This window comes from Oncorhynchus keta, chromosome 7, assembly GCF_023373465.1.
Source record: "Oncorhynchus keta strain PuntledgeMale-10-30-2019 chromosome 7, Oket_V2, whole genome shotgun sequence".
NCBI lineage: Eukaryota > Metazoa > Chordata > Actinopteri > Salmoniformes > Salmonidae > Oncorhynchus > Oncorhynchus keta.
The window spans coordinates 9,330,977-9,342,984 of NC_068427.1; the positions used below are offsets into that span (position 1 = coordinate 9,330,977).

General features: G+C 43.1%; 1 protein-coding gene across 2 annotated transcripts in view; it reads left to right on the forward strand.

Moving 5' to 3' along the window:
- Nucleotides 1–9,930, forward strand: part of hibch (3-hydroxyisobutyryl-CoA hydrolase) — a 70,251-nt gene extending 60,321 nt beyond the window's left edge. For both annotated transcript variants that reach the window (XR_004826127.2, XM_052521924.1), the window contains 3 exons: nt 7,757–7,879; nt 8,100–8,133; nt 8,230–9,930. Coding sequence is in view for 1 of the 2 variants with exons in the window: in XM_052521924.1 (XP_052377884.1) it covers nt 7,757–7,879; nt 8,100–8,110 (134 nt within the window). In the remaining variant the exon portion in view is untranslated. The remainder of the gene's footprint in view (nt 1–7,756; nt 7,880–8,099; nt 8,134–8,229) is intronic.
- The last annotated feature ends 2,078 nt before the right edge of the window (nt 9,931–12,008 follow it).

Sequence of the window (12,008 nt, forward strand, 5' to 3'; positions counted from 1 at the left end):
CCATTTTGTTTGGAATTCAATTACCTATGCAACACAGCATCCTCTACATTTTAGTGCCTCTCTATCTGTTAAATGTGATTCCTGTATGAACACAATATCTGCCTGTTTTTATTTTAAATATGTAAAAAAATATTTTCCTATTCACTTGGTTACCACAAGTAAAGTAAAACCTAGTATAACCACAAGTGAAGTACTACTGCACTGTTGGAGCTAGGAACACAAGCATTTCACTTCACCCGCAATAACATCTGCTAAATATGTGTATGACATTTGATGTGATTTGACAACCATGCATAACCATTAGCCATATTCGCTCCGAGTAGTTAATGCCTGTGAGTGTGAAGTGTCCCATTTAACATGTGACAACTCTAATGAACATTATATAAAATGTCACAATATACAGTTGACCACTTTATGTTAAGAATGTGAAATGTCAGAATACTAGTAGAGACAATTATTTATTTCAGCTTTAATTTCTTTCATCACATTCCCATTGGGTCAGAAGTTTACATACACTCAATTAGTATTTGGTAGCATTGCCTTTAAATTGTTTAACTTGGGTCAGACATTTCGGGTTGTCTTCCACAAGCTTCCCATAATACGTTGGGTGAATTTTGGCCAATTCCTCCTGACAGAGCTGGTGTAACTGAGTCAGGTTTGTAGGCCTCCTTGCTTGCACACGCTTTTTCAGTTCTGCCCACAGATTTTCTATAGGATTGAGGTCAGGGCTTTGTGATGTCCACTCCAATACCTTGACTTTGTTGTACTTAAGCCATTTTGCCACAACTTTGGAAGTATGCTTGGGGTCAATGTCTATTTGGAAGACTTATTTGCGACCAAGCTTTAACTTCCTGACTGATGTCTTGAGATGTTGCTTCAATATATCCACATAATTCTCCTGCCTTCATATCCACCACTCTTGACAACCATGTGTCTGAACGTGGGAAAGACTGCATTCTGATACCCGGCCAACAACGGGGTCGGGGACCTCGGCAACCAGTAACTTGCCCACCATTCACTGAGTCACTTGGGAGCACTGTTGGAACGGTAATAGTTGGGGAGTCAAACAGCTTTGTTGGCAAAACTGTCTCATCCAAATACATCCGACTGTTCCCCCAGGAATCCAGAGAACCGGCGCTGTATATTTGTGCTAGGATTAGCCACCTTGTTAGCCTCAGTATAAATCTTTCAACGGAGGATAAGCAACGCATCACCGTTGCAGGGACAGGAGGTAAATACCTTCCCCCAAACCTGGAGGAACTTCGCTGCGGAGGAGAAAACACCATCAAAGGTGCATTCATCCCCCATGGTTCTCCCTCATGCCGAATCCAAAGCCAGGGCTTCAGGCTTCCCCGGACTGATGTCATTCGATTCACACCCCTGAAAATCCTCCAGAGCTCATCAGGGAGTGTATATCATCCCGCGGAATCCGGACTCTGAACACTGCCAGAGAAACTGGAGTGAGCCTCATTTGGCTGGGATGATACCCCTATCAACTCTGACCACCAATATTCCTCACAAAGTCAGCCCGAATCTCAATGGAAGATGAATCCACCGGGAGACAACAGTGAGTATTGTGAGTATCTTTCATTTTCATTTTGAAACCACATGGTAGGGCATGGTAGGAGGTTCAAACTGGTTAGCCTTTTTGAACTTACTCTTACCACTGCCCATCTTACTCAAGCAAGGAAGCAATAGCTACACAAGCAAAGCAAAAACGAGTTGGTTTTTAGCCAATACAACTCCTACCCAAGCAAACACAAAAAACAATACCAAAACCCAAAACTCGCAACATCTAGTACTCTCTCCCCACTAACAGACAACGAAGTCAGAGCCAAATCAGAGCCGAACCTGACACGTTCTTCCTTCAGGCGAGCTGAAGAGCGAAGAATTTATAGAATGGATGCCAGACCTGATATAATAGCCAGGAAGGCAGGGCTTCTGGGCTGGATCTGCATCCATTGACCCTCTGGGTGTGAATTCAGTTTGCTTCAGGCGAATAGGATTGGTCAACTCCACATAGTACAGTATGTTCTGCCGAGTGACCGACTGAAAGGGAGAGCCGTCTGTTACAAATTTGATTATTTCAGTCATACAGTACCAGTCCAAAGTTTGGACACACCTACTCATTCCAGTTTTTATTTTTATTTTTACATTGTAGAATAATAAGACATAAAACTATGAAATAATACATATGGAATGATTTAGTAACCAAAAAAGTGTTAAACAAATCAAAATATATTTTATTTCAGATTCTTCAACGTAGCCACCCTTTGCCTTGATGACAGCTTTGCACACTCTTGGCATTCTCTCAACCAACTTCATGAGGTAGTCACTTGGAATGCATTTCTGAATTCTGCAGCGATACGCCATCCCATCTGGTTTGCACTTAGTGGGACTATAATTTGTTTTTCAACAGGACAAGGACCCAACACACCTCCAGGCTTTGTAAGGGCTATTTGACTAAGAAGGAGAGTGATGGAGTGCTGCATCAGATGACCTGGCCTCCACAATCACCCGACCTCAACCCAATCGGGATGGTATGGGATGAGTTGGACCGCATAGTGAAGGGGAACTCCTTCAAGACTATTGAAAAAGCATTCCAGGTGAAGCTGGTTGAGATAATGCCAAGAGTGTGCAAAGCTGTCATCAAGGCAACGGTGGCTATTTTGAAGAATCTTAAATATATTTGGATTTGTTGAACACTTTGTTTGTTTACTACATTATTCCATATGTGTTATTTTGATGTCTTCACTATTATTCTACAATGTAGAAAATAAAAATAAAAACTGGAATGAGTAGGTGTGTCCAAACTTTGGACTGGTACTGTAGGATGTACTGTGTGTGTGGATGTCCATGTGTGGTTCCTCATCAGTAACGTCTGCTTGACCCAGGGCTGGAAGTAACCTACTCCGCCTTGTTTTATTGAGCATTGGTGCATCAGATAATTTTTCCTAGCAGATTTATGGCCCCTCTATAAAGTTGACTGAAGGGGCCTCAAATGAAGATGACCAAGGCTGCATCCCAAATGTCATCCTATTCCCTTTTTAGTGCATTTCTTTTGACCAGGACCCATAGGGCCGCAGCCCATTTGGGATGCAGCCCAAGAGACTCAAACATGCCTTTCATCAGACAGCTTTCCAGAAATCTGGTGCCTTGGGTTGGTGTGTTCAGGGATAGGCTTTTTATAGCCTCCTACAGTATGTGGGTTTATACAGGGGTAATATAACATATAAATTACTTTGGGACCTACAGTAAACCAGAGAGATGGAGGTGAACAACAATATGGGGCATAATATTGTGCCAATCGGCCTGAGATTTTCCATAGTGGAAATGGAAATAATTGGAAATGCCAACACTGTCTGCGTTGCCAGTCCTAAACATTAGAATTAGTGTTGCACGGTATAACGAAATTTCTGTACTTTTCAGATACTATACTGAACAAAAATATAAAAGCAACATGTAAAGATCCCAGAAATGTTCCATAATCACTAAAAGCTTATTTCTCTAAAATTTTGTGCACAAATTTATGTACATCCCTGTTAGTGAGCATTTATCCTTTGCTAAGATAATCCATCCACCTGACAGGTGTGGCATATCAAAAAGCTGATTAATGATCATGACCGCATGATAATTACACACGTGCACCTTGTGCTGTGGACAATAAAAGGGCAATCTAAAATGCGCAGTTTAGTCTCACAAGACAAAGCCACAGATGTCTCAAGTTTTGAGGGAGCATGCAATTGGCATGCTGACTGCAGGAATGTCCACCAGAGCTGTTTACCAGATTATTTTATGTTAATTTCTCTGCGAAAAGCCTCCTCCAATGTTGTTTTAGAGAATTTGGAAGTACGACCAACCGGCCTCCCAACTGCAGACCACTTTTAACCATGCAAGCCCAGGACCTCAACACCCGGCTGTAGTGTTTATTGTTGAAGAGTAGACCACAGTCTCTTTGTAAACCGTTGTGAGCAGACTCCAGGAACAGATAGTATTAAAGGACCCTTTTGATTGACTGAAGTATCACCCCCAAAAAATGTGAAAGTATTTTTTCTCTCATAGCTAACTACCAGGAAGTTTGAAAAGACTGGCTGAGTGGGCGGGGAGCTTATAATCATGAGCTCACCTTGACTGGCAGCTAATTGAAATGCCTATGTCAAGAAACTTAGATGCAGTGTTGCAGTAAAATCATCTCAAACAAATTTGGTGGTTACTCAAAGAAACTCAAACAACACTGAAATCCCGTTTGGCATGTTACTTATCATGTGGTTCACAGCAGTACTGACAGATGTGTTGACATGACTACTGTGTCAGTTTTGAATGACCCTTCTTCCCCTTTTGTTCCATGCTGGCAGAAGACCTGGCTATCCAGTGACAAGCTAACACCAGATACTTGTATATATCTGTGTCTGGTGTATGTGGACACCCCTTCAAATGAGTGGATTCGGCTATTTCAGCCACACCCATTGCTGACGGGTATATAAAATCAAGCACACAGCCATGCAATCTCCATAGACAAACACTGAAGAGCTCAGCGACTTTCAACGTGGCCCCGTCATAGGATGCCACCTTTCCAACAAGTTAGTTTGTGAAATGTCTGCCCTTCTAGAGTTGCCCCAGTCAACTGTAAGTGCTGTTATTGTGAAGTGGAAATGTCTAGGAGCAACAATTGCTCCTCCACGACATGGTAGGCCACACAAGCTCACAGAACGAGACCGCTGAGTGCTGAAGTGCATAGCATGTAAAAAATAATTTGTCCTCGGTTGCAACGCTCACTACTGAGTTCCAAACTGCCTCTCGAAGCAACGTTACCACAATAACTGTTTGTCTGGAGCTTCATGAAATGGGTTTCCATGGCCGAGCAGCTGCACACAAGCCTAAGATCACCATGCGCAATGCCAAGTGTCGACTGGAGTGGTGTAAAGCTCGTCACCATTGAACTCTGGAGCTGTGGAAACGCGTTCTCTGGAGTGATGAATCACGCTTCACCATCTGGCAGTCCGACGGATGAATCTGGGTTTGGCGGATACCAGGAGAACGCTACCTGCGTAGTGCGAACTGTAAAGTTTGGTGGAGGAGGAATAATGGTCTGGGGCTGTTTTTCATGGTTTGGGCTTGGCCCATTAGTTCCAGTGAAGGGAAATCTTAATGTTACGGCATACAATGACATTCTAGACGATTCTGTGCTTCCAACATTGTGGCAACAGTTTGGGGAAGGCCCTTTCCTGTTTCAGCATAACAATGCCCCCATGCACAAAGCGAAGTCCATACAGAAATGGTTTGTCAAGAACTTGAGTGGCTCGCAGAGAGGCCTGACCTCAACCCCATTAATCACCTTTGGGATGAATTGGAACGCCGACTGCGAGCCAGGACTAATCGCCCAACATCAGTGCCTGACCTCAATGTTCTTGTGGCTGAATGGAAGCAAGTCCCCACAGCAATGTTCCAACATCTAGTGGAAAGTATTCCCAGAAGAGTGGAGGCAGTTATGGCAGCAAAGGGGGACCAACTCCATTTTAATGCCCATGATTTTGGAATGAGATCTTCGACGAGCAGGTGTCCCACATACTTTTGGTCATGTAGTGTAAGTTTCTTTGCCATAGATGAATAGTGTACACTTTTAATTATAATTTTGGCACCTGTGGAGTAGGTATCCAGCTATATAAACCACGCCCCCCCTGCAAACACGCTTTCTCCAATGTTGGTTACAAGGCAGTACTTATTTAAATTCAGTAATAGAATATCATGTTACCATTGGTGTATTAAAATGAGTCAGGGGGATGTCACTCTATCCCCTTAATAATCCACCCTCCTGAATCCAAGTGTTTGACAACTCTATGATCAAACTGTTTCAATGTAGAAGCAACAGTCATTTTAAATACTTTGGTTAATACATCATGAAAAACATGATTTTTTTGACTGTTAAAAACCAGCGTGGTGTCTTTTGCACATCCAAACTGATTGATTCCAGCCAACACTGTCCTTGTTTCAATGCTGGCTTATGCACCCGCACGCTTGTTCGTGTGCGCATACACACACACACACACACACACACACACACACACACACACACACACACCAATTGAACCCCGGCTCTTAGAGAGCATAGCCATATTTACAGTAATAACACACTGGCAGGGCAAGTTGAGTTCCTTCCCTTCCATACAACCAGTTACAGTACATTTCTCCAGCACTGATGACTTTCCTCTGTGACTACAATAATATGTGTCCATGCGTGACAGTCGCAGCCTCTCTGGCCTAGAAGGCATTGAACCGTGGCATTACCACAGTCCTTGACGCAGTAAACAAGCCTGAGTCATATTGGGTCAACTGTTATTAGATTCTCTCTGTTAGTTGCCCCTTGGTAGCCTGAAGGCAGTAGTCTAGGTATCCACAGGGTGTCCAGGCTGTTGTTCCAGCCCAGCTCTAAATAATATCACACCTGATTCAACTAATCAAGGGTTTGATGATTACAGTTTTCAGATGTTTTAGTACTGGGCTGGAACAAAAGCCAGCACACCATGTGTGTCTCCAGAACCAGCATTGCAGCACACTGCACTACCGAGTGTTCTGTTATATTTAGCATTGGTGCATTGCTAATAGTTGGGGCCTCCAGCACAGGGTACTTTTGAGCAGAGAGAGAGAGAGATCACCACTAGTCGCTATTTATATACACTCTTATCATCGAGTACACATGGACCTGTCTACCGTATGTGTTTTTCATGAAAAGCTGTTGTGTAATGTGGGCTATTTTTGACACTGGTTGTTTCACTAACACACATATTCTTAGTGGATGTAAATCCCACCTGCACACTGGGGATTATAACATTGGTTCCGTGTCAAGAATGTGTATGTTAAATGAAAATAGTTTTTTTCATTGAGTAGTAACATTGCTTTAAAAAATGTGCACATTGGGCCTCCCGAGTGGCGCAGCGCTCTAAGGCACTGCATCGCAGTGCTTGAGGCGTCACTACAGACCCTGGTTTGATCCAACCGGCTGTGACCGGGAGTCGCACAGGGCGGTGCACAATTGGCAAAGCGTCGTCCGGGTTTGGGGAGGGTTTGGCCGGGGGGGCTTTACTTGGCTCATCGCGCTCTAGTGACTCCTTGTGGCGGGCCGTGCGCCTGCAGGCTGACCCTGGTCGTCAGTTGAACTGTGTTTCCTCCGACACATTGGTGCGGCTGGCTTCTGGGTTAAGTGGGCGGGTGTTAAGAAGCGTGGTTTGGCGGGTCATGTTTCAGAGGATGCATGACTCGACCTTCACCTCTCCCGAGCCTGTTGGGCGATAAGACAAGATCGTAATTAGATTGCAATTGGATATCAAGAAATTGGGGAGAAAAATGGGGTAAAATACAAAATTAATAATACAGTTTTTCACATGATAAAATGATGTGAGAGTAACACATTCGGTTGCCGACATACACTAAGTGATGAGTTCAGATGGTGGTGTGTGGGAAATTAGGGAAAGGGCATTTAGGGGGTTAGGGCAGCCCCTCAACTTCATTGTTGGGAAGGGCCCGTATGTTAGTCACTGTTAGTCTACACCTGTTGTTTACGAAGCATGTAACAAATAAAATGTGATTTGCACATATCAATGCAAAGCTAGTAATTGTGGGTGACTACAATGATATAGGCTATTCACAATATCACATGAAATCATTTCCAGTGTATTGACCATAAAGTTAATGATCAATACTTTATGGTCATAACAAACTAGGCTACAGCTAACCAGGTTTGTGTTTGTAAATTTGACAGATCCGAGCCAAGATGTCTCCCACATCGCTGAAGAGAACCTTCAAGCAGCTTCAGGAGGGAAGCGGCGAGAGTTTGTAGGAGGTTCTGGTGATGGAGTGCAGGCTCAATCAAGCCTGCATGGTGGTACGTGCCAAAAGTGCCCAGGCCCTTAATACTACCTCCTCTTCCCCATTTTTTTCTCTTTTCTTAGCAATTTAAAGTTTTTCCATCTAAAGGTAATGCAATTTACTAATTTATTGGGGTCGGAATAGGATCGCCCCTCCGCAGCTATGCACCCTTATCCCGGGTAGTTAGTTTAAAACAGGTATGTGTGTCATGAGTTTTTATTTTTGTTGTTTTGCAGAAGGGCAGTGACTTCTACGAGGGTGTGAAGGCAGGTAAGGTGTTTGACTCCTGCAAAATCCTTTTTTTCTGTACAATGTTGAGTAGTAGTTGGCAAAAACTGCTCTGCATCCCTCATTTCTGTCTATTAGGATGTTTCTGGCGGTATGCAATTGATTGTTTTGTGTGCCTAGTGCTGGTTGACAAGCACCACGGCCCCAAGTGGAGACCATCCACACTGGAGGAGGTCTCAGAACAGAGTGTGGATGACTACTTCTTGCCACTGGGGGAGCATGACCTCAAGCTCTAAGGACAACCCCATAGATTAGATCAAGGGATACCACTTTGGTCCTCCATAACCTCCCACTCATGAGGTCTTTTCATAGGAGGTGTCCAAGTTGCCTAAATGAGTTTCTGTCCCTCGTATCCTTTCTTTCATGTCCACTCAATATAATCCATGTTCTCATTGAGTTTTATGGTTGAAATAAGCCACCATATTCACCTATTAGTGGTCATACAGTTGGAAAGGAGACAGGGAAAGGACCATCAGACATGGCATGCCAGGCCTCTCACAACAGCAGGACTTTGGTAAGACCACACCCCAGTGCCGTGCCCGTTTCTGTGGGGGCAGAGAGAGTATGACCTCACCAGTGCATTATAACAATACTGTGTCAATGATTGTTACATGACATCTATCAACATCGATTCAAAGTATATTATCTTTCTACAATGATGGTTGATAACACAGTGAATCTTTTTGGTTTGTTTCTACTAGATTTACTAAATTGATGTTTCCTAATATACATCTACATTATCTAGCTAGCTGGTCTCAAAGTTTGTAGTGCTGAATTGCAAATCGTAGGACTATGGATCAAGCGATGATCTAATATCTCTGTTGTGCTGATGTACAGAATTATTGGCAAAGGGCAATATTTCTCATTACAGTTGGTGGTGCAAAGAAGCAAATGTTTGTTTTGGTGAGTAGGTGGAGTCGCTGGGTAAGGAAGAGGTTCTATCCTGTTTGAGGTATCACATAACTGTCAGGTGGTTTTTATGGCCCTTGTTGAGTCATACTTTCCTGTGCATGTGAGTCTGTCCAATACATTCAATCAAATACACAATGCAGGAAGCCTACACTGGGAAAACACCATGTCAAAATGTACAGCAATTTACTGTAATTTCTACCTCATTTGTATTTTAATGAAAAGGGGGATTTTTGCAGCACTTGAGCTGTTACATTATTTTTCCGCAGTGTGGCTTTGATTGAATTTCTCCGTATGCAGCTCAAATCATTGGTTATATTAAATCCCATTTGCAGCACTCTAACCCTCAGCACACAGTTAAGAGCACTTACAGGCAGGCTCCCAGAGAGAAATGAGGCCAGAGAAGCTAAATGACCCGCCATGGAGTTTGCTATGTAAACAATGAACCAGCATAAACACTCTCTCCTGGAGAACACAGGCTCAGTAATTCTCTTGGTGTCAGAGATTTTTAGGGTTTAGAATTTGCCCTTCAAACGGCACCAGCCAGGTGGCATCCTTCTTAATGTCTCTTGCCCGTGTCATGTATCTGAAGTGATCACTCAGTGTTACATTTGGCATTGTATTACTGTATGCTAAAGGCCAGTTCTCAATTCATTGTGCACTCTGGTGTACAATTCAATGACTCCAATTTCCCAACTCGTAGCTTCAAAAGCATGTTGTATAATAATTACGTTGATCAAGATGTGTATGAAAACCTGATCGTAACAATTGTAATTTGATGTGTTGTTTGAAGCCGTTGACAAAAGCATAATTACACTGTACCTGCCTATGTAACTATATATTAACACTTAGTTGTATATTCCATTTATAAAGTGGAATGTTAAACATTGGCGTTGTGTACAAGCCTGTATTGTTCAGCTGCTAAAGCTTCTGAGTCACTATATCAAAGCTAATTTGTGTGATCCATTAATCCATTTGGCTGATAACAAATCTCCTGGACCTGACAGTCTATCAGCTAATCTAATGATTCAATTAACGTTAAAGGGACATAACACAGGCGCAGGGGGAGCTGTTGGCCCTGGATAGGCAAGGATAGGTTGAGCACATGATCAAATCTGTTTCAACTCTAGGTAGTGGATAGGTTGTGGATATTCCTCAAAAAGTTCTCCAGCTGCACCATCAAAAGCATCCTGACCAGTTGCATCACCGCCTGGTATGGCAACTGCTCGGCATCCGACCGCAAGGAGCTACAGAGGGTGGTGTGTATGTCCCAGTACATCACTAGGGCCAAGCTTTCTGCCATCCAGGACCTCTATACTAGGCGGTGTCAGAGAAAGGCCCAAAAAATTGTCAAAGACTCCAGCCACCCAAGTCATAGGCTGTTCTCTCTGCTACCGCACGGCAAGCGGTACCAGAGCGCCAAGTCTCCTTAACAGCTTCAACCCCCAAGCCATAAGACTGCCAAATAATTAATCAAATGGCTATCCGGACTATTTGCACTGTAGGTGATGCTACTCACTGTTGATTATCTATGCATAATCACTTTAACCCTACCTACATGTACATATTACTTTAATTACCTTAAACTGTACACCCGCACATTGACTCGGTAGCGGTCTCCCTTGTACATAGCCTCGTCATTGTTATTTTATTTGAACTTTTTTTACTTTCATTTATTTAGTAAATATTCTCTTAACTCTTATTTTCTTAAAACGACATTGTTTGTTAACTTGCAAGTAAGCATTTCACAGTAAGGTCTACACAAATCAAATCAAATGCTATTGGTCACATACACATGGTTAGCAGATGTTAATGCGAGTGTAGCGAAATGCTTGTGCTTCTAGTTCCGACTGTGCAGTAATATCTAACAAGTAATCCAACAAATTCACAACGACTACCTTATACACACAATGTAAGGGGATGGAATAAGAATATGTACACACACACACACACACACACACACACACACACACACACACACACACACACACACACACACACACACACACACATATATATATATATATATATATATATATATATATATATGCGCGATGGCCATGCGGCATAGGCAAGATGCAATAGATGACATAAAATACAGTATATACATATGAGATGAGTAATGTAGGATATGTAAACATTATTAAAGTGGCATTATTTAAAGTGACTAGTGAGACAATTATTAAATCAATTTATTAAAGTGGCCAGTGATTGTAGTCTGTATGTAGGCAGCAGCCTCTATGTTAGTGATGGCTGTTTTAACAGCTTGATGGCCTTGATATCGAAGCTGTTTTTCAGTCTGTCGGTCCCAGCTTTGATGCACCTGTACTGACATCGCCTTCTGGATGATAGCGGGGTGAACAGGTTACAGGTCTTTAATTATCTTTTTGGCCTTCCTATGATATCGGGTGCTGTAGATGTGCTGCACGGCAGGTAGTTTGCCCCTGGTGATGCGTTGTGCAGACCACACTACACTTTGGAGAGCCTTGCGGTTGAGGGCGGTGCAGTTGCCATACTAGGCGGTGATACAGCCCGACAGGATGCTCTCGATTGTGCATCTGTAGAAGTTTGTGAGGGTTTTAGGTGACAACCCAAAGAAATTTGGCTTGTCACCTGTTGCGCCTTCTTCACGATGCTGTCTGTGTGGGTGGACCATTTCAGTTTGTCCATGATGTGTACGCCGAGGAACTTTAGAACTTTCCATCTTCATTTACTGTCCTGTCGATGTGGATAGGGGGGTGCTCCCGCTGCTGTTTCCTGTTTCCAGGTCGAACCCAAGTTTTACTTTTTTCCCGCCAACATTACCCAACATACTTCACTAATCACATTTCTAATTTATTAACATTCTAAGTGCCTCAACAGCAGTTGACTATGCACTGGGATAGAGGGTCACAGGTTCTAACCTCACCGATGCCCTTTCTCAAAAAAGAGATTAAGTCACTTAATGG